We start from the raw sequence: 22,884 nt of genomic DNA, 5'->3' as shown, positions 1-22,884 counted from the left end.
TATTTTGAAGTCAAACTGATTCCTGAACAATTGAATTGGTTCTTTGTAGTGCCTCATTTTGTGTTCTTTTTAGTGAATCAGTCACATGGAGCTTATGTTGCACTTCATGCTCGTCTGTCTGTTTGTTTTGTATTGGTGTGCCAGCTTTGATGTTTTTCTTGAGTGTATTATGTGACGTGTCCAGAGGACAGAGCAGATTGACTGCATTAGCTCTACCAGAATACTGATGTTTCAGTCTCTAACACTTTGAATTTGAATTGCTTTTCCTCTGTCTGTCCTTCTAACAGGTGGTCCACCTGGCGCGTAACCTGGTCTACTTTGGCTTCTACAGTTTTAATGAGCTGCTGTGCCTCACACGCACACTACTGGCCATCCTGGACATCATCCAACCCACTTCCACATTTATGTTCAAACTCAACAAGAGCCCCGAGGGAGGTGAGACCCCGTTTTAAAGCTGTCTTCAGTGTTTGTTTTGCAAGATAATAGCTGCTTGTCCTTGAGGCGGTGTAACACTTCAGGGCTGTGTTTGTGTAGGTAATAATGTGATGCGTACCATCCACGGTGTGGGTGAGATGGTGACTCAGATGGTTCTGAGCAGAGGCTTGATAATGCCTCTCTGTCTCCCTGATGCTCAGCCAATCCATGGAAAGCAAATCTGTCTCCCTGACAACCAGAACGTCATGGTGATGGACACCAAGCTCAGGATTATTGAGATTCTGCAGGTGATGCCCTTGTAGACTGTTGCATCTCAATGAACTAAATTTATCAGTTATACAACGCGGACTCAAGTTTATGTCAAAGAAAGTTTTGGAGGTTCTGTTAAATGTTGGCATCCTTTTTCTTTTCATCTTTTCTATTTCTAGTTCATTCTGAATGTGCGTCTCGATTACCGCATCACCTATCTGCTGTCTATCTATAAAAAAGAGTTTGGCGACCAGACTTTGGACACTTCTGTTTCATTGGCAGAAGTTCCTGTCATGTCTGGTGAGAGTTTCATGAAATATACAGTAATATAAATTCATTTCCAACCACACCATGCAGTTGATTTAGTTTATTTTTGGTATGTTTTAATATTACTGTGGTATGTTCCAGAGCCAAACATTGAGGAGATTGCGGAGAAAGCAGAGAACATGTTTTCAGGGAGGTGAGGGAATGATTTCTTGCATGATTCATGTGTTTTTTTTTTTTTGGTGTATAAAATATGATTGATTTGTGATACCTGAATCACTTTTAGCACCGATACTGCCTTTTTTAAATGGGCTGAAATAAGTCAGACTGTCAATACAGTAATATTGTGAAATATTGTTACAATTTGGAATAACTGTTTTATGTTTTAATATATTTAAATATTCAGTTTATTCATATGATGGCAACGCTTAATTTTCAGCAGTCATTACATTATTTAGATCCTTCAGAAATCATTCTGTTTTTCAAAAATTCAATATGTTGGTTTTGTGATCAATAAATGTTGTCTTATTATTATAAATGTTAAAAACAGTTGTGCTGCGTAACATTTTCAGGATTTGATTAATAGAGTGTTCAAAAGAACAGTATTTATTTGAAATTGTATTGTAACAATTTGTTACAAGTTGTTTCACCTTTGATCAATTTAATGCATTCTTGCTTAATATAATTTTCTTTTTTTTTTTTTTAAGCATACCAAAAATATTACTGACCTTAGATTTTGATCGGTAGTCTAAATAAAACATTTCCCCCCTTTTTTTTAAATTGATTTCAAAAGGCATTTTTACCTTTTATGTGTTTTTTTTTTAATGACAATAAAAAGAAGCAGTGTGCTGTTTGCTACTCAGATTGAATAATAAAAAAAAACAATATGAACAAACTTGCCCAAGATATAACACAATAAACTTGTTAACATTTCTGTAATTTAGTTTTTTTTTTTTTTTTTTTGCTGCTGTGTCTTTAGGACTTCCATGTTCCTTTAGGATTGGCTTCATCATTACTGATTCCGATCTTGTGCTGTTGTGTTCACAGTGCTAAAGAGAGGAGCTCGGTGGACCTCGATGATGAAGGCGGTCAGACGTTTCTGAGGGTGCTTATTCACCTCATCATGCAGGACTACCCTCCGCTGGTCTCCGGCTCTCTTCAGCTCATCTTCAAACACTTCAGCCAGAGAGCCGAAGTTCTGCAGGCTTTCAAACAGGTCTCACTCTCACTCATACTTCTCATCAGTGTATTGAGACTATAGCACAGCTTTTAAATATCCTGTTTTAATGGAAGAACCACATGTTTTAATGTTGCTAATGGCCAATTAAAATGGTGTTTGTTTTGCAGGTCCAGTTGCTGGTTTCTGAGGAGGATGTGGAGAATTATAAGAAGATTAAGGCAAGTCTGGACCAGCTGCGGCTGACTGTGGAGAAGTCTGAGCTCTGGGTTGAGAAGAGTGGAGGTTACAGCAATGAAGACATTGGGGAGAATCAAAACAAAGAGCAGAATTTGGAGGTGTGCACCTACTGGAGAAACACTGCAAGCATATTGCTAAATTGTGATACAGCAGATTTGCTTCCTCTCTCCAGTGTATTGTAGATACAGCAGAGAGAATACGTTTGCCATCTTATTTTGTAAGACTTTGAAACAGCAGTTAATGTTTGATGTGGATTAATTTTGTGACCCTCATAAGATTAGTTCACTAATAATTTTGTCCTAATAATTATAGATTGACCAACATTATATTTAATAAATTGTGATAAACTCATAATACTGATATAAGTAATAATCATAATGTACATTACGTTTTATTTTCTTTGTAGTTTAGTAATAATTTTTTACAATTTTCGTAATTTTTTTTCTCTTGTTGTCAAAAAGCAAAAAAATTATTTATTGAAATGATGCTGTAAATAAAATATAAATACTTTATATAAAGAACTTAAAAAAAAAAAACCTTACAAAAACTTTTCAATTAGTTTCTTTTAAATCTTAATATTAATTTAAGTTTAATTACTTAACTACTCAAAATAAAAAAAATCTATATCAAAAGCACATAATAAATAAAAAAAAATATATAAAATTATATGTATACATAATTGCATATTTTACATACAATTATGAATACTTAAACTTAAATTGAAAAAAAATTTTTTTTATAAAATTTAATTCAAAATATAATATATAGTATAATGGTAATATATAAATAATTCTAAAATAAGAGTTAAATGGTTATCTCTTATGAGGCACAAAATTTCTCGATTTCACACCTTCATTTCTGGTTTCTAGGAAGCAGGTATCTTGAGCCCAGTGCAGGATGGGAACAATAAACCTCAAATAGACAGCAACAAAGCCAACAACTACAAAATCGTCAAAGAGGTGGGAACTTTTTTAAACCGAGTTCTTCAGTTTTAATTATTTGAAAACTTCAAACTTGTGATTTTGTTTCTGATGCAGATCCTGCTGAGTCTCAGTAAACTCTGCTCTCCCGGTAAGAAGATCCGTGTGCAGCAGCAGAGGCTGTTGAAGAACATGGGAGCTCACACTGTAGTGCTGGACCTCCTCCAGATCCCATATGAGAAGGTGAGTGGACATTCCCTCAGTGCTTAAATGATCAGTTCAGTATTTTATAGATTCCACAACCAGGCATTAACAAATTTTGTTCATTAATTCAGAAGTGGTTTTACCATATCATGGTGGGTTTACCACATTATCATATGCTCCTGTAAAATAAATCTAGACCTGGAGATTGTCATATTGAGATCCTTATGCTGCCAAACTATTGCTTCTCTGTCTTCAGGGGGATGAAAAGATGGACGAGATCATGTCTCTAGCCCACACTTTCCTTCAGTACTTCTGCAGAGATAACCCTCAGAACCAGGCGCTGCTGCACAAACACCTCAACCTCTTCCTCACCCCTGGGGTGCGTGTCACCACTGAGTTGATTTCAGCTGAGGACACTGTTAATGAGCATTACACATCCTTTCAATTAATAATTAGATTATTTGGTGTTAAAGGGGAATTCTGATGCTGTTTTATTTAATTTTCACTTTGCTTCTCTCAGCTTCTGGAGGCAAAAACCATGTGCTACATCTTCAGGAACAACTACCACCTGTGCAATGAGATCAGCGACCGCGTGGTGCATCACTTCGTGCACTGCATCGAGACCCACGGCCGTCACGTGCAGTACCTGCGCTTCCTCCAAACCATCGTGAAAGCCGATGGCAAATACGTGAAGGAATGTCAATGCAAAGTCATGAATGAGGTCAGAAGGACTTAGAATATATACTCAGAATATTAAAAATATTAATTTATTTATTTATTAATTATAATTAATCATATATTTTGAAAATAATTAGATTTTAATATCTATTGTTTTATTTTTTTATAATTTTGTGATGTTTATTAGTTATTTTGAGAATATTGTAATACTCATTTTCGTATCACTCTCCACTAATTGTCAATATAGACTTCCCTTCACATAAAAGTGAAGTTATGTGTTAGTAGAGCGAAATCGGACATTGTGTTTGTTTTGGGCCGTAGCTGGTGAATGGAGGAGAAGACGTGTTGGTTTTCTACAATGACCGTGCCTCTTTCCCGGTGCTGCAAAATATGATGTTGTCTCCGCGGGAGGAGAATGATGCTCTAGCGTACCACATCACCTTAGTGGAGCTGCTGGCAGCCTGCACCGAGGGCAAGAACGTTGATACAGAGCTCAAGTGCAACTCGCTTCTGCCGCTTGATGACATTGTCAAAGTGGTCATGTACGAAGGCTGCATTCCAGAGGTGATGGAACATTAACCCTACCTGAATGTTCTCTTGAAATACTCACCATGGCATATTTGAAAAGTGCTACAGCTGTTGATTATGGTGTAATGATGCTTTTTATAAGCTTTTATAAGTTATCTAATGACATTAGTCTAATAATGGAGAACAAAATGTTTGCTCATGCTATGTATGTAAGTTTTTGACTCTACTAAAGCATAAAAATACCATAATATGTTTGCATATTTAGGAAACATACTTGTTTACCTGAAAAACAATGCTTCAGTCAGTTATTCTCTTTTGAATATGTGCATGTCCATCTCTGTTTTGGTTTGTGAAACCCGCCTTCTGCCAGTTTAATTGAATTTCGGCACCTCGGGTTGCCAGTTGGCAGAAAAAAGAGCGCATTTAATTTCATTCATCGTCAATCTGGCAACCTGTGTGTGCATCAAGTCTGATTTAAGAAATTCATTCTTTCGTTCATCTAGCATGCATTCAGTTGGTCATAATTGTCGGAAAAGTCATTTCATTTCTATCTCGAATTAATTCTGTACTTTTGAACATCAAAGTATCCTGAAAAAATATATTACAGTTCACACAAAATATAATCTTCTTAATGTGACATTAAAGAAAATTTACATTTTAAAATACAGTATATTAAAGTAGAAAACAGTTATTGGTGTTATTGTTAATGTAATTTTATCATTTCACCGTATTACTATTTTTCCTATATTTTAATAAAAAAAAAAATGCAGCCTTTGTGAGAATAAGAGATCTCTTTATTGAATATATATTTTTGCCTGCACATTTAAAACATTTGAATGTCATTGCATTAGATAACATACAATACCAATACAATAATTAAAAAAAATTAGGTTTGAAGAATTTTTTTTTAGTTTGGCTTAGATATCCAAATACCTTTTTAAGGCCACAGTATACCAAGGTACTGAATGATTACAGAATACATAGTATTTACCTGGTACAAAAAAAAAAAAAATGTAACTACACTTTTTTTTTTTTTTTTGTTAGTGACATCAAGACTTTTTGATTGTTGTTTTTATATCTGTTGCAGGTAAAAATAGCATACGTAAATTTCGTGAACCACTGCTATGTGGACACTGAGGTGGAGATGAAGGAGATCTACACCAGCAACCACATTTGGAAACTCTTTGACAATTTCCTTGGAGATATAGAAACTGTGAGTTAACTAACACCAACTAACTCTTTCTCTCTCGTTTTCCCTCCCTCGCAATTTGTGAGGCATAATAGACAGGCTTAAAGAGCTGTTTAAATCATCTGTGACTGATTTGTACTTGCTTTGTGGGTGCTAAGCATCCTGAACTGATGATGATGATGTTGTAGGTGTATAAAGGCACCACAGACAGGAAGCATGCGGATACATGGCTTGAAAAATACGTCACTGATACCATCATGGCCATCGTCAAGGGCTTCTTCGGCTCGCAGTTCTCTGTCAGCAACTCAAACCTGCAGGTAGAGCTAGAAAGTTCAATCCACGAGTTCCTCCCCTCATCTCATCTCAGTCTGATGTGAAGAGGAGACGTATTTCTCTCCCTATGCTCTATGAATCATATTAATGTTGCTTTACTAATGCTGGTTGACATTGAGATATTTCTATCTTTTTGTCAGGCTCATCAAGCAACTTTCGTTAAGCTGCTGCAGAATGCCTTTAAACTCTATAACTGCACCTGGCTCAACTCCCTGCAGAAGACTAACATTGAGGGTTGCATCAAAACCCTTGCTGACGTGGGTAAGTTTCACATCTGGCAGTGATTATTCTTAACCCAAATATAATGCCCCCATGTAACAGAGGAATTTGGTTTGTGGATTAAAGGTTTTTGTTTTTATGAATATTTAAATATGGAAGCCTCACCATTGCTTAAAAATGCTTCCAGCGAATTATTCAATGCTCGCATGTTTTTAAATATTGACCACCCTCCTTCAGAATTTAGAAATCTGAAGGAGGATGGTCAATATTTAAAAAAACATGTCAGCATTGAATAATTAGCTGGAAGCATTTAAACACTAAAAAATGTCCCCAGAAAATAGAATAAAAATACAGAAGAGTGTTTGCCATTTAGTGTAACATTTAACAAGCTATATGTAAGAAAATGCATAAAGTTTATAAAGGCATCTCCATCTAACCCTGTCCAGCAAAGAGCCGGGCAATCCCCATTCCAGTGGACCTGGACGGGCAGGTCAATACGCTGTCACTAAAGACACACACCAGCATGGTGCAGCGCGCAGTGAAAGACTGGAAGCTGTCGACCCGCGGCCGGCCCCGTAAGGAGCCTTTTGGGGCCCATGATTACAGGATCATTGAGAAACTACAGGTAACATCACTTTCAGATATAAAACTTTCATGACAAACATCAGTACAATTCAATTTTGACCCTGTGCAGCTGTGTTTTCCTTCCAGAATATGGCCTTCCAGAAAGCTATTATTAAAAAAAAAGTTATAAGAATAGTATACCACACCATCACTGATCCAATCATTACCTTATGCTACACAGCTGATTAGATAACAGTAATAGTGTTTGTGCATGTTAAATGTCTTCTGTCTTTTACACTGACTACTGCTTTTGATTGGATGTTGTGTGTATGTTTTTCAGGGGGTCATTGTGTATCTGGAGGAACAGTTTAGTCCGCAGGTGCATGCAGAGTTTTCTGTATTAGTAGACGTGCTGCAAAGCCCAGAGATGCTGTTTCCTCAGCTCCGCAGTGAGGATGGAGCCTTCATGTCTAAGTGAGACACGCACCCACATCAAACTAATTAAAACCGTGCGTCATATGCGACGAATATATTAAACAAGTCCAGTGGCAGTGTTAAAAATAGCCATAGGTATGACATTATAAATCCATGAGAATTGCTGCTATATCGGAGTCTGAGCAAGATATACCTTTAAAATCATAGACCGTCTGTGTGTGATTATATAAGTCTACACGACTTCCTGTTTTATGTGTCACAATTTTTTGGGACATTCCATTTATTGAAATAACATGACTTATGGAAAATTGTTGCAAAAACAATTCAAATACTTATTGAACTGAAACTGCCAACCCAATAGTATGTGATATTGTCACATGTGGCTGGACTTTTTTCTTAAATTCTGGCTTGCAAATCACTTGATTTTATTTACAGATATCAAATATATGGATTGATTGCAATGTAGACTACTTTTCAAACATTTTGGGTCAGTTAGTTTTTATAAAAAAATGTAAAGGAAATTAATAGTTTTGTACAGTAAGGATGCACAAATTGAGAAAAAGCAACAGTGAAGACTTAAGCATTGTTACAAAAATATCTTGAAACAATTTAACACCGCGCAACTGATTTTAACATTGATGAGAAATCTTTCTTGAGAACCAAATCAACATATTAGATTGATTTATGAGCAATCATTTGACACTGAAGCCTGGAGTAATGATGCTGAGAATTCAGCTGTGCCATCACAGGAATAAATCATGTTTTAATAAAAAATCTTACTGACCTCAAACTTTAACAGTAGTGTGTTTTTAGTCCTTAAATATTTAAATAACATCTGACTGTTATATAAAATCCAGTTTTGTCACACGTCTAGCCTGTAAATGGCACTGTTACTTGCATAATCTATTGTTCTCAAGAAAAACAATCTAAGCCAGTGTTACTCCAATGAAACACAAAGAATTATATTTCTAAATATTTTACAGTAAAAAATTATTAAATGTATGTATTGATTATAGTTAAATGCATAGTTGCAAAACATTTGTAGTTGATGTGACTGGTCAAGTGGCCAAGTGGATATACTTAAATCATATTACATGTTCAGTGTGAAATATGATACAATATTTTGTATATATCTCAGGCTCATCAAACACACCAAGAAACTGATGGAGAAGGAGGAGAAGCTGTGTATTAAGATCCTGCAGACCCTGCGAGAGATGCTGGATAGGAAAGAAATATTCGAGGAAAAGGTAAGTGTTGTGGGAACTTTCCGTAACCTTATTCTGGCCTTTTTTGCTCACACTTTTTTTTTTGTATGAGTGAATGTTTTCTTTGTCTGTAATTATGAGAATATGTAGAAAATGTGTTTCTTAGACAGCCTGCCACTAATGAGCAGTAACAAACAGCAGATCAGCTCAGGTTTTATAGTGAACATCAGAAACGCACCTGCCACCTGTGATGTCATAAAGCCATTACAGAATGTTGTTGCCATGCAAGTAACCACCAGAAGAGGGCGATAGTGGCAAAACCAAGGATAGTGAACCTGATGACCCCTCCTCTCAACCCGTTGAGCCAAGAGTGCTTGTGCTTGTGTGCGTGCGAGCGTGCAAAGTGAAGCGCAGCGGCTCCTGGGCCTCTGCAGTGTTGTTGGCATCTGTAGCAGGATGAATGCTGGGAGTCCTAAAGCTCCAGACAGTTAATCAGCATTCAGTGGAGAAATAGTCCCGCTCTGTTACATAAGCAAAGGCACATGAGGACACTCTCTTAGTGCTGGAGCAAGTAGCCAAATCATCCAGCACCATAAATCAATACTGCAGAGATCTAACTACGGCCTTGCACATGGAGAGAGAGAGTTAGAGAAAAACAAAGAAAAGGAAGAATAGAAAAATAAGGAATAAATGACAGGAAAAGCTCTAGCAGGTTAATTCCCATTTGTTGCATCATAAACATTATGACATTAGTCATTACTGGTCGATTGTCTTAAATGTAACATTGTAGCATACAAGACAAGTGACAAGTTTAAATGTATAAAGGCATGGTTCCATTAGCGAGATTTCAGCACAATTTTGCATGCAAAACAGGTCCATTTTCAATAGTATAGTGACATACAGCTTTCAAACCAAGTAGGTTTCTTTTGTTTTGTGCATTGAAATTTTGTGAATATAAGCGAAAGCTTTTTGAGGGAACTTTTTCACCCTTACACGAAACTCCCCATCACACGGATTTCTATTAGAATGACGACTGAAATTGACGGAACAGTAGATGTTACTAAACCTTGAAAGTTGTTACGTCTCTCTGCCAAAATAGTTTTTTTCTATGTCCGTTTTTTGGCTGTGTTTGCTGTATCGGTGTATTATAAATATTATGACTTCATAATGAATCCACGTTCATTAACAGCGTTGATTTGCGCAGCTTGTCCATTAATAAACGGCTCTGCGTAGTAACCGCGGCTCTGTGAAACATGATGGAATATACCACTGATTAGAGAACCGGCTTTACTGATGAGATGCGCATTAATTATTGGCCAAAATTTATTGTGCACCCCTAAAGCACACACTGACATTAGTAGATGTCTTGTATTTTATATGTACAATAAATACATTTTTTACAACATAAAGGAAAAAAAGTTGAGATAAGATTAGAAAGCATGACATTTGTGAATGCCAGTCTGTCAGTCATTTCCAAAATAAGACTCAAGTCAGCACATAGCCCAAACATTATGGTAACGACGGCAGATAAACATAAATAGTGAATAAATTACTGTAGAGTGATTTCTTATACAAAGTGCAGAACAAATCAAAACATTAAGCACGGAATCCTGAATATGTGTGATGCACTAGAAAAGACCTCGTTGCTCTTGCCTTTCTCACACGCACATTTGAGGGTCTTCTTGCAGTGGGCTGTTGAAAGTGCATATCGCCACCTATTGAATGACACCGGCATGACCGCTGATGAATCATCGGTGGATCGGGCCTATGATTAGTAAAAAAAAAGCTTAATCGGCACCGATCCTTGAGATCGGCTTGGGACATTCCTAATTATGATATCACAGTGTGTTGCAGAATGTTGTAAATGTAACAAACAAGACTTGTGACTAAATTAGAAGGTTCGGTCAAATAAGCGATTTTCAGCTAAAAACAACAAAAACAACAACAACGCAATTCCAATTCCAAATGTGTACGTGTTTGTTTTGGAGTGTTCGTTCTCCACTGGGTTTGGCTGTTTGCCATGTTGTTGCATCATAAACATTATGACATCATGTCATTATGACATCACAATGAGTGGCGAAAAGTCTTAAATGTATTTTAAGTTTAGAAGTGTAAAAGTGACTCTGATTTGTTCCGCCTCTCTGCCAAAAAAAAGATAGTTTGCGTAATTCCACGACCATATGTGTTTGTTTATTTTGGAGCACTCGTTCTCCACGGGGTTTGGCTGTTTTGTCGTGTTCTTCCCGCCCTGAGAGTGGTGCTGCGGTTTCAAGCAGGCCTGCTCGGCACAGACCGCTGGCTCTCCGGAGAGACAGAGAGTAGGAGGGAGAGCGAGGGAATGAAGGAGGGAGGGAGCGAGCATGTGATAAGCCATGTGAGGGAAGAGAAAAAAGCGTGGCACAGCAGCAGGCGGAGGGATTGGAGAGGTGCGGTGTCTGCCGAGTCCATGAGGCGAACGGAGCGGGGGGTGTTTACGTAACTGGCCTGCAGTGTCTGAGCCAACCTCACGTGGCTCATCATGTTCTCGCTCTCACTCACTCGCTCGGTCTCTCCCATCATTTAGCACTTGTTTATCTCAGTGCTTTTTCTCTCAAGTCTTTGTTTTCGGGTTGAATTTCTCTCATACTAGCTCGAAGCCATTCTTTTTTTCTCTCTTTTTTTCTCTCTCTCGCCAATGACTTGGTGATTTGGTTGCTGAGCAGCAGGTCATGACTCATGAGCAGATATAATTGGTCTCTCTCTCTCTCGAATGATCACTTGTGTCAGTGTGGTGAGCTGAACGTGAGCATGTGTCTGCACACAGTGTACAAAATGTTTAAAATGTCAAGCAGGTGCTGTTGTTCTTCCGTAATTTTAGATATGTGGTACTGGCCAAACTGTCACAGCAGAGAAAGCAGAGCGCAAAGCTTCAATGTGGCGAGAGTATCCGTGTATTTTCCTGTGTGTTTATTCAGTTTTTGTCAGTGTGGAAGACGTATGTGTAGTTGTGTTTAGGGACATTTGACTTGTGGTTCCAGGGAGGGTGTGGTTTGACTGTTCTAATTTTAATTGATTTATTGACTTAAATTAGCATTTTTTTGTGTGTGTGTGTTCCCTCGTAATCTTTAATCAAAAATACTAACTTCCTCTAGCCCCTGCAATCATTTAAATATTTTCATGGCATTGTCATAAAATAAACTAAGAATACATTTTTCCAGAATTTCTAATTCGTTTTTTACATTTCTAATAGTATTGTGTACTGTAATCTGTACTGTCATTTTTTAAATCAAATTAATGCATCATTTTTTTTCTTAAAAAAAAAAAACAGTAATTACAAATAATTACTTATGTTGAACAAATTCTGCTTATTAAATCAAGCCAAATTGTTGATGCTCACTGCTTTAAGGCACAAATTTAAATGACTTTGGGCATTAAAACAAAAAGATCTGAAACTTCAGACCGTCATGTACTATGCTGTGTTTGTGTTCTAACAGTGAACTACGTCAATGAAAACACTAGTCTGTTTATAAATCCCTCTGGCCGAATTTCCAATACTGGCACAAGCACCAGCACCATTTTCATGATGCACTGCACAGGCTTTGTGTTTTTGCAGAACATGATATAAATGTGTGAGTGAGTGTGGCCCGGTGTACGTGTGAAACCCTTCAGTAAGACAGCCAGGCCAGTTCTGGTCCTTGCATACTTTCTCTCTTTTCCAAGATGTTTCTGTTCATTGCGTCCAGCTCTTGTTTCAAATCATTAACCGCAGCCTGTCCCAGAGTGTTTATTTAGAGTAATACCTCACGAGTCTCACGAGTTTGGTGTACCCTTGAAGTAAACTCTCTCTCCCACCAGTATTTGGTGACTAGCTTTGCGTGTGTTTGTGTGTGTATAAACAGGACTCTCCTGTTTGTTGACCAAGGAAAGAAAAGCCCTGTTACATAACAACCTCTCTCTCTCTCTCTCTCTCTCTCTCTCTCTCTCTCATCCTGCCTGTATTTCTCTTCAGCCAAGTTTCACACTACCGCCCAAAAGGCAAAGCAGCTTTCCAGATTACCAACCTCAAGTGGTTATGCTCCTCACACATGCAGATACACACACATCACTGCACACACAATGCTGGGCTGGGGGTGGGAACAGGACATGTACAAGCTCTAAAATATATGCACATACATCAGCTCTGTGCGAGCAGGTCCCCGATGACTGCGGTGGAATACGACTGTTTCAGCCCACACACAAATCCTGCCAGAACTCTTAAACCAAAGCCTACATGGACACTCACTCTCTCTCTCACACACACACACACACACACACGTTTAACCCAGGGGTCTCACCAAAGCCACATGCTAGCATACCTGTTCAGGGAGGTAGCGTCCCGACTGCTAAAAAATCTAAACAAAACGCATTTTCAGTGCATTTAATTACTGGACAGTCGGGGAAAAACGGGTTTGAGACCACGTTGAACGTCTGGGATAAAAAATTTGAATATAAGCTAAATTTGAGGATTTAAAAAAATGTTGAATAAAGAAACCTTAAAGTAAAATGAGTAATGAGTAAACGAGTAAATCTTAAGTAATCCTTTTTTCTTTTTTATATAAATACACTTTTTTCATCTTATAAAAAAAAATATATGAAATATATATATTTTTAAATGATTTTTTTTTTAAAGTACAAATTTTCATTCTGTATTTTTAAACGGTTCGAATTTTGCATTGCTCAAATTACAATTTTCTATTTAACTTTGGACTAAAATATGATTTGTAAAAATTAGAAAAGTAATACACTGTAAAAAAGCAGTACATCCAAAAATCTGTGTTTAAATAAATCTGGTCTTACCCTCAAGTCACCCTGGTAAACCTATAGTGTTTAATTTTAGATTTAGAGATGTCCTTTCATTCGACTCTACTGTATATCACTTGCAATTTCATGTTTTAGCCACAGGTGTCGATAGAGGGTCCAAATTTTTGTATTGTGTTTTAATGCATTATCTCTTACACTGTAGAAAATTCTTTCTTCTAGCAACTGTGTATTGGTAAGTGTATTGATTTTTTTTTGCCGTCCCACCCTCATTGTTTAAATAAGTCATCAAGCATGATGCAAGAGGTGTGTGGTCACCATGGAAATGAGCCCAGAACATGCTGTACTGCTCCTTTTCCTTTAAGAGTCAGAAAAGCACACCTGTAGATGATCCACAGGAGGTCCAGAGTATGCAGCAGGAGCAAGCTGTAGTGAAGAGACTAACTTTAAGAGCAGCATGTTCTCAACAGCTTGGATCATGTTCTGTATTGATATTCATCCTGGTCAGCTTGACCTGCATAAACACCATTGGAAAGCACCATAGTTACTTTGTAAGGATATTTTTACAATAGAATCTTCAAAATCCCGGGACCACAAAGCCAGTCATAAGGGCCAATTTCTTGAAATTGAGATTTATACATCATCTGAAAGCTGAAATAAATAAGCTTGTTAGGATAGGACAATATTTGGCCGTGATACAACTATTTGAAAATCTGGAATCCGAGGGTGCAAAAAAATCTAAATATTAAGAAAATCGGCTTTAAACTTTCCCCAATGAAGAGCTTAGTAATGCATATTACTAATAAAAAATTAAAGTTTTAATATATTTACAGTAGTAATTTTACAAGATATCTTCATGGAAAATGATCTTTACTTAATATCCTAATGATTTTTTTGCATAAAAAAAATCAATCATTTTGATACAATACAATGTATTTTTGGTTATTGCTACAAACATACACCAGGGACTTAAGACTGGTTCTTTTTCTAACTTCGCTCGGTGTTTCACTATGGGAATCGCTTTGGGCGTGACCAACTACGGAAGCTCCTATGCCACCACGTCTGTCTTTGACAGACAGGTCGACCTGAGATCAGGCTCCGCCCCCACCTATATTACTCAGGTCGACCCCTACGAAGTCATTCTCGCTTTCTTCCCATGAGGGACTACAAGCTCTCTCAGCACGTCCGACCTTGTCGCTGATTTCGCTTAACTGTTCAACAGACGGGCCGTCATTGGTTTTCGCCACCGAACGCGACATCAGTGGATTGGGACTGTGTTGAGTGTCACACCGAATAGTGTCCGCGTCAAGGCGAGCTATTCTGTTTGGAATATCGCGTGTTATCACGACGGATTTTCAGTGGTGTCAAGCCACCGTAGGCTTTACGCGTCAAGGCGAGCCGTGAAAAGGGCTAACTACCCTGTGAACCATCAATCGGACTAACGTGTTGTGACTAGTCTTCGAATCACTCCTTCTCTCTCCAGCCGTCATGTCGACAGTCATTACCCCCGCCAAAGGGAATGAGTCGAAGAAGGAACCCGCACCCCGCCCGTGTCCATCATCATGTGGAGCAACCATCTCGGGCAGGGATCCCCATCCCATGTGCATCGTGTGCATGGGCGCTAAGCACGCTCAAACGTCGCTTGCGGACCCACAAACGTGCGTTCACTGTGCGTCATTGCCGGTTAAAATTTTAGAGAGAAGGCTGAGAGTGGCGGTGGCTAGCCAGCAGGACCCATGTCTGACTGGAGCCATCGCGAAAACTAAGGCTAACGATCATCGGCGAGCTACCACGACGAGCTGGGCTGAGATAATGGAAGCCGAATCCCCGGATATGCCTCCTCTGTTCAATGGCCTTCTCGCACACAAGGAGGAGCCGGGAGACGAGGACGCAGAGGGCGATGCTAACTATGACCTCCTCGACTTGGACATGGACGAAGAAGAGGAGGAAGACAACGCTCTCTTCCCCGTCCAGCAGTCGAGACCTCAGTAACCTGCACGAGGTATGCAAGCGAGCCGCGGCTAAACTGGGCCTAGCGTGGCCTGCGGCTCAGGATTCAGAAGGAGCAGAGAGGGACCTTTATGACGGGAAAAGGCTTCCGCCTGCTCAAACCACAACGAGACAACTCCTACCTGCCGTACCGGCGTGCATGAAGGAGATGTCCCACCATTGGGGTAGCCCCTTTAAGAGCAAACTCCCGACCAAGGGATGCTCTAAACTTGAGATCCAAGGGATGGGAGAGCTGGGGCTGGCCGGACCCCCAGCGATAGAGTCTTCAGTGGCCTATCACCTCCATCCGAATCGCCGATCTATTTCTGCCTCTTCCCAAATTTCACTGCCGAACAAAATGGAGCGTCTGACCACGTCCGTCTATCAGAGGATGTACAAGTATGCGGCGCAGTCAGTGTGCTCGCTGAACGCGGTGACTTTACTGTCAGCGTACCAGGCGGAGATTTTGGAGGAGATGGGGCGACAATTAGATACGGGAGTGCCGAACCCAGCTCTCTGGGACGAGATATGTGTGGTAAACGACCTGATTCTCCGCTTTTCTCGTGGCGCTGTTCAGGGCTGTGGCCGTGTTATGGGCTTGGCCGTTTCAGGTGAGAGAGCGTTATGGCTGAACCTGTCTGGATTAAGCGACGCTCAAAAAGCTGACGTGATGGACGCTGCGTTCGACCCAACTAAGGGCCTTTTCGGACCAGCTCTCGAGAAAATGAGAGAAACAAGCACCCTCAGGAAACAGGAGGACGAGGCTTTTAACCTCTGTTTACCGCGCAAACAAACACCGCGACCACCCTCTCAGCCAGCACGGCAAGGCTTTGCAGCAGCCGCTGCGGTGAGAGGGAGACAGACGGGAGTTAGGAGTGTGAGACCGCCTCCCAGCGGACAACAATCTGGCTATCGTCCGAGATCTAATGGCTCCGGACCCTGGGGGAAACATTCATTTGCGGCCGCGGCGGCGAGAAACCGCCCACCCCACCCAAAAAATGCATTATCGCATCCAGGCCACAGGCTAAGGGCGATAGGCTCCCCCATCTCATTAAACACAGTAAATGTTTCACTACCGCAGACAGCCGAGGGCGATAGATTGCAAAAAAATCCAAACATTGGGATGTGTATCCCTAGCCTCTCCGCTGGAGGGAGCGCGCGCGTCTCAAGAAGGGGTCAGCGCGGAGACGGTAATGATGTCATCAAAGCGCGCCTGCGTTGGGGAAGTATACAGGGGACCTCTCTCGACTCGCATACTCAGTTGGCGCACATGCGCAGCTCATCCGTGGGTTGTAAACACGATTTCACAGGGATACCACCCAGATTCAATGGTATAATAGCCTCAGTGGCCGATGGAGAATCAGCTCGCGTCCTGACGGCCGAGATAGACACTCTTTTAGACAAACCAGCCATCAGAGTAGTGCCAAAGGAAGTGAGCTGTCAGGGCTTTTATTCCCGTTACTTTGTGATCCCAAAGAAGGGGAGCACATCTCTGTGCCCAATTCTAGATCTACGTGTGTTAAAGAAGCACCTACGGAAATATTCATTCAAAATGTTGACACACAAAACACTTAGTCGATCCATCCGCCAGAACGACTGGTTTGTGACGGTCGACCTGTCAGACGCGTACTTTCACATGGATGTTTACCCGTCTCACAGGAAGTATCTCAGGTTTGCATTTCGAGGCACTGCTTACGAATTTCAGACGATGCCCTTTGGTCTGTCTCTAGTGCCAAGAGTATTCAGCAAATGTGTGGAAGCAGCTCTTTTCCCGTTGAGAAACAAGGGGATAAGAATACTGTTGTACATAGACGATTATCTGATATGCGCCTCGTCAAAAGAGCAAGCAATCAAAGACGCAGACATGGTGTTATTGCATCTCGACAGCTTGGGATTCAGAATAAACATGGAAAAGAGCCGCTTAGAGCCAGCTCAGCACACAGAATATCTAGGGCTCAGTATAAACTCCCTCTCATATCGAGTCACTCTGACAGAGAGGAGGATCGCGTCATTCACTCAGTGTCTCTCCCGTTTTCAGACGGGAAAATTTTCCCGTTCAGACTGTGCCTACGAATGCTGGGTTTAATGGCTTCAGTGATATCTGTAGTACGGCTGGGACTACTAATAATGAGAGACTTTCATCGCTGGGTCGTGCGTCTGCGTTCTCGCCGTCATCTCAGCCGACAGGTGAGAGTGACTTATGCGTGCGTCAGAGCGCTCAGACATTGGGAAAGCCCCACGACCCTCAGATCTGGGATTCCCTTGGGGGCAGTGTCGTCAAGAGTCACTATGACGACGGACGCATCATTAAAGGGCTGGGGAGCGACGCTGATGGGCAGAGCTGTGAACGGCGTTTGGTCTCCTCAGCTGATTCACAAACACATAAATTACTTGGAATTATTGGCAGTGTTTCTAGCGCTGAAACATTTTCTGAGCTTCATCAGGGGTCAGCATGTTTTAGTGAAAACAGACAATTCCACAGTTGTTGCTTATATCAACCGACAGGGAGGCACACGCTCTCTTCAGCTGCACCAGCTGGCAAAAGAGCTGATTGTGTGGTGCGACATAAGGCTTTTATCCATCAGGGCAACCCATGTTCCAGGGATATTGAACAGGGAGGCGGATTTATTGTCCAGAGGAAATCCTCTGTACGGAGAGTGGAAACTTCATCCTCAGGTGGTGAAGCAGATATGGCAGAGATACGGCCAGGCGGTCGTAGATCTCTTCGCCTCGCAGGAAAACGCTCAATGTCCTCTGTACTTCTCTCTGGCAGATGGAAATGCACCGTTGGGTGTGGATGCTTTAGCCCACCCATGGCCAAATGTTCTGCTGTATGCATTTCCCCCTCTGAGCCTGATTTCACCCACTCTAGCCAGAGTGAGGGAAATGGGATTGTCACTGATACTTGTAGCCCCGCGTTGGCCATCCAGACCTTGGGTGGCCGAGATAGTTCAACTACTATCGGGTCAGCCTTGGCCCCTCCCTCCCCGGAGGGACCTCCTTTCTCAAGCGGGGGGGGGGAATCTACCATCCTCACCCAGACAGGATAGCTCTCTGGGCCTGGCCCGTGAGAGGTGGAATTTAAATGCAGCAGGCCTGCCCCCATCAGTCATACACACTATACAGCGTGCAAGAGCCTCTTCCACTCGTTCACTGTATAGTAATAAATGGCGAGTCTTTGAAGAATGGTGTGGACGGAGTCATATTGTCCCTTTTCAATGTTCAGTGAGGGACATATTATGTTTCCTGCAGGATCTGTTAGATAAAGGGAAAGCTTTTTCTACGATAAAGGTATACTTAGCGGCTATATCTGCTTGTCATGTGGGGTTTGGTGACAAGACAGCAGGTCAGCACCCTTTAATAAGACGATTTATGAAGGGGCCACGACGTAAGAGGCCAGTGCCCAGGCGAATGGTCCCATTGTGGGATTTGTCTACAGTCTTAGAGGCCCTTTCTCAACACCCTTTTGAGCCGTTGGAAACTATAGGGTTAAAGCTTCTCTCTCTTAAGACAGCACTACTGTTAGCGCTGGTGTCAGCTAAGAGGGTGAGTGACTTACAGGCGCTGTCGGTCAGCCCGTCTTGTCTGCAGTTTTCTACAGGTTTGACAAGGGTTTCCTTTCGCCCGAACCCTGCTTTCGTACCTAAAGTAGTGGATTCGTCATATAGATGTCAGACTACGGATCTTGCAGCTTTTCACCCTCCTCCGTTCTCTTCTCCGGAGGATAGGAGGTTGAATGCCTTGTGTCCTGTACGGGCACTTCGTGTGTACGTAGAAAGGACAGCAGGTTTCAGGAAAAATGATCAGCTGTTTGTGTCATGGGCTACTCCTCACAAAGGGAAGCCATTGTCACGTCAGCGACTGTCCCATTGGATTTTAGAAGCTATTTCCTTAGCATATGAATGCAGAGGTTCCCAACCTCCCGAGGCCTTACTTAGGGGCGTTTCGGTCCAGGAGATCTGTGCTGCAGCAAGCTGGGCCACACCACACACTTTTGTGCGATTTTATAGACTGAATGTGTCTGAGCCATCCTTAGCTCATACAGTGTTAGGAGCCAGCACGTCGAGTCTCATATGATTGGTATAGCGTACGTTGCAATCCGGGAGTGGTCTATATCTCCCATAGTGAAACACCGAGCGAAGTTAGAAAAAGAACGATGGGTTACTTAACGTAATCCCGGGTTCTTTGATAACAGAGTGAGGTGTTTCACCAACACTTCCCTCCTTGCATAGGAACGGGAAGAAATCTCTCTGAATGACTTCGTAGGGGTCGACCTGAGTAATATAGGTGGGGGCGGAGCCTGATCTCAGGTCGACCTGTCTGTCAAAGACAGACGTGGTGGCATAGGAGCTTCCGTAGTTGGTCACGCCCAAAGCGATTCCCATAGTGAAACACCTCACTCTGTTATCAAAGAACCCGGGATTACGTTAAGTAACCCATCGTTTTGTGATCCAGGGTCGCAAATGGAAAATCTAATCATGGCCAGTGCTTAGTACAGTGTCTGAATCTTTACCACATTATTATTTACAAGGCATTACTAAAGTATTACAGCTCGACTAAATCTATAAGATGTTTTTTTTTTGATCGAAAATAGTGAAAACCCGAAATCTTGTATAAAAAAAAAAAAAAAAAAAAAAAAAACATTTTCTAGTGATATCGGAACTCTAACTGTTTGCATCACTCTGCTTGCGGTATTTCTCATTGTGATTATCATGGCGATTGCCCAATATAATTTTATAAATAATACTGTGTTTGTGTCATGGAATACAGTTTTGAGAGTTCTTATTTTTAGGTGAGAATGTCCTTTTTTAGACTTCAAATATGCAGTTTGTTAAAGATAATGTCTATTTGAAAATTTGCTTTAAAGTTTTTCGGAGATGTGAGCTCCAGGTTGTCAGAGGCCGTTCAGCACTCATGTCACGTTCACACCAAATCTTCTGGAATTTGCCACTACTTCTGTTGTCTCTATAATGGTTAAACATGAGATCTAATTTGTTATGGGTAAATCTAATGAGCAGTCTTGGGCCCCGGGCATGCATTTTAACTATAGTTTACATTAATAAAATACAGCGTTGTTTAAATTATTTAAAAAAAACGTCATGCTTTTTGTGAAATTTGTGAAACAATGGGTCAATCTGAAGAGCTTGGTGAAGTACAATTCCAAGCATCAGATGGAGTGGACTCCAGAGCAGTTGAAACATGTTGGAGTGACAAATCTTGCTTTGGCAGTCTGATGGCTGAGTCTGGGTTTTGCAGATGCCAGGAGAATGTTACCTGCCTGACTGCATTATGCAGACTGTAACTGTTGTAGGGCTGTTTTCAGGGATTGCCAAGACATTTTTGGACAATGCTATGCTTCCAACTTTGTGAGAACAGTTTGGGGAAGGCCCTTTTCTTTTTCAGCTAGCAGTGCCCCAGTAAACAAAGCAAGGTCCATAAAGACATTGTTGGATGTGTTTGGTGTGGAAGAACTTGACCTCAACCCCATCAAACAGGTTTGGGACGAACTGGTGCAGAGATTGCGAGCCAGGCCTTCTTGTCCAACATCAGTGTCTGACCTCACAAATGTTCAAAAAAAAGGAACAATCCAAAATCTTGTGGAAAGCCTTTCCAGATGAGTGGAAGCTGCTATAGCCATAAAGAGGGGACCAACTGCATGTTAATGTCTGTGTATTTAGAATGCGACGTCATTAAAGAGAGAAAGTCTTGGCCTTGCCTGTAAATCAACATTCTCTCCATACATACAAAGATAGAGATACAAATTTATATTTCTTTCCTGCATGCATTTATAACTCCCTCCATGAAAGGCTGTGGAACAGATGTTATTAATGTTGGCTGTTTATCAGCCCTTTGCTTGTATATTTGATAGATTTAAGTGGATTCATCATGAAGATTAATTGTGCATGAGACTCGGCATCTGTGAATTCATGCTGAGTACTGTTTGTGTGTAAATGCTCACTTTGGTGGGCTCCAAGTGTTCAGGTCTGTCCAAAATCCAGGCCCAAGCTTCCACGGGTTAAGGACCTAAGGACGTTAGGTGATCACATGCCCCACTTCCGAACGACACCAGGGTCAGTCATCTTCAGGAATGGCTGTTTATGTCCTTGCTGCTGTTTGTCTTGGCCCTGCCTGCAAATCAACAATCTCTCAAATTGCTCTCACATGCAAAGCTAATTTGTTTTCCTGCTTGTAGCACTGTTTATGAGGAGAGCCACATTGAACACTGCTACCTCTGAGAGCAGGTCACAAGGGACCTCTGGACCAATCGCAGAGTGGTCAGGCCACTGGACTAGGCGGATGCTTACAGGAACCCAGACTTAGAGACTCCCACTTGTCCTCCTGACTGTGAGAAGATAAATGCTAGTGGAGATTGATATTGGAGAGTAGTGTTAGGTGTCAAGTCCAGAACCAATGCAAATGTAGCTCATGATCAAGATCTTGAAATATTTTTAAAGTAAAAGAATGTATTCTGAAGACTTTAGAATTGTGTAAGGAAATTCACATGTGAATGAGTCATTCAGATCAGTTTTGTAAGCCAGATTTAGTGAAATGATCTAACTCAAAAGAATGATTTGTCCCACACTTATGAATAGTGAGAGCTATTAAGTGAATAATAACTTACATTTTGGCTTCAGAAAACTTGGTATAAAGTGCATATTACTTTCATACAGGATCAGAAAATTAACTTTTAATTTATTGCCCTCCTTAATTGAATTTGTTAACCTTTTTAAGGACTTTGTTATAATTACTAAATGTACATTGGTTGACTTTAAGTATTTCATATAGAATAAAACACAACTTAAATTAATTTGAAAAAACTATAGCCTGTTTTAGTTGAATCAAACAAACAAACTGTGAGTAATTTAAATACATTGCAGGAAGCAAGCAAGATATGTCCCCCATTACTGAAGCACTCTGCAAAATGAATCTCTTACTTGAATTGTATCTGCACTTTGTTGTTTATGATGAGAAAACTTGTGAGAGTGCAGATTCACATTTCAGTCAATGAGCATGTAGACAGAACAAAACTGCATTTTCAGAAATGACTAGAAATGACTTCAGAAATGATCTTAACTCCCCTGATTGGCCATTGTATTCATAAATTCAACAGAAATGTCTGTGATTGGTGGTTGTAACGCTCAACTCTCATGCAAAGTGAGAAGATCTAAATAATTAACACTTAATTCACTTTCATTTAATCTACATATGCAACAGTTTAAATAAATTTAATTTAATTAAATGTACGTTTTAATAGATTTTCATTGTGTTTTGCATCCTGGTATGCTTTTAAGCTTAAAAAATAATGCAAAAGCACTATAAAAGTGAACTATTTATCATTTCTGAATGAGCTATCCTTTATTAAATTAACTAGTATCTTTCTCTCATTCTTTTTCCACTAACTTCCCTGGTTTCTGTTATGCAAGATCTCGACTCTGAGAAGATGTGTTCATGGTGTTCATGTCTAGACTGCCTGACAAG

At 40.6% G+C, this 22,884-nt stretch overlaps 1 protein-coding gene across 1 annotated transcript in view; it reads left to right on the top strand.

The window, feature by feature from the left end:
• Positions 1 to 22,884, top strand: part of itpr2 (inositol 1,4,5-trisphosphate receptor, type 2) — an 82,976-nt gene that overhangs the window by 25,695 nt on the left and 34,397 nt on the right. The window contains exons 21-37 of the mRNA XM_059506657.1: positions 288 to 435; positions 535 to 722; positions 864 to 984; positions 1,093 to 1,144; positions 1,996 to 2,164; positions 2,296 to 2,463; positions 3,235 to 3,324; positions 3,403 to 3,528; positions 3,746 to 3,868; positions 4,010 to 4,210; positions 4,489 to 4,731; positions 5,783 to 5,908; positions 6,073 to 6,201; positions 6,358 to 6,478; positions 6,883 to 7,061; positions 7,341 to 7,474; positions 8,574 to 8,682. Of these exons, the coding sequence (XP_059362640.1) occupies positions 288 to 435; positions 535 to 722; positions 864 to 984; positions 1,093 to 1,144; positions 1,996 to 2,164; positions 2,296 to 2,463; positions 3,235 to 3,324; positions 3,403 to 3,528; positions 3,746 to 3,868; positions 4,010 to 4,210; positions 4,489 to 4,731; positions 5,783 to 5,908; positions 6,073 to 6,201; positions 6,358 to 6,478; positions 6,883 to 7,061; positions 7,341 to 7,474; positions 8,574 to 8,682 (2,427 nt within the window). The remainder of the gene's footprint in view (positions 1 to 287; positions 436 to 534; positions 723 to 863; positions 985 to 1,092; positions 1,145 to 1,995; positions 2,165 to 2,295; positions 2,464 to 3,234; positions 3,325 to 3,402; positions 3,529 to 3,745; positions 3,869 to 4,009; positions 4,211 to 4,488; positions 4,732 to 5,782; positions 5,909 to 6,072; positions 6,202 to 6,357; positions 6,479 to 6,882; positions 7,062 to 7,340; positions 7,475 to 8,573; positions 8,683 to 22,884) is intronic.

The sequence above is a fragment of the Carassius carassius genome, chromosome 23 (genome assembly GCF_963082965.1).
Source record: "Carassius carassius chromosome 23, fCarCar2.1, whole genome shotgun sequence".
NCBI classification, from domain to species: Eukaryota; Metazoa; Chordata; class Actinopteri; order Cypriniformes; family Cyprinidae; genus Carassius; species Carassius carassius.
Note: the sequence above shows the minus strand (reverse complement) of the source record. Positions and strands in the feature narration are given on the sequence as shown.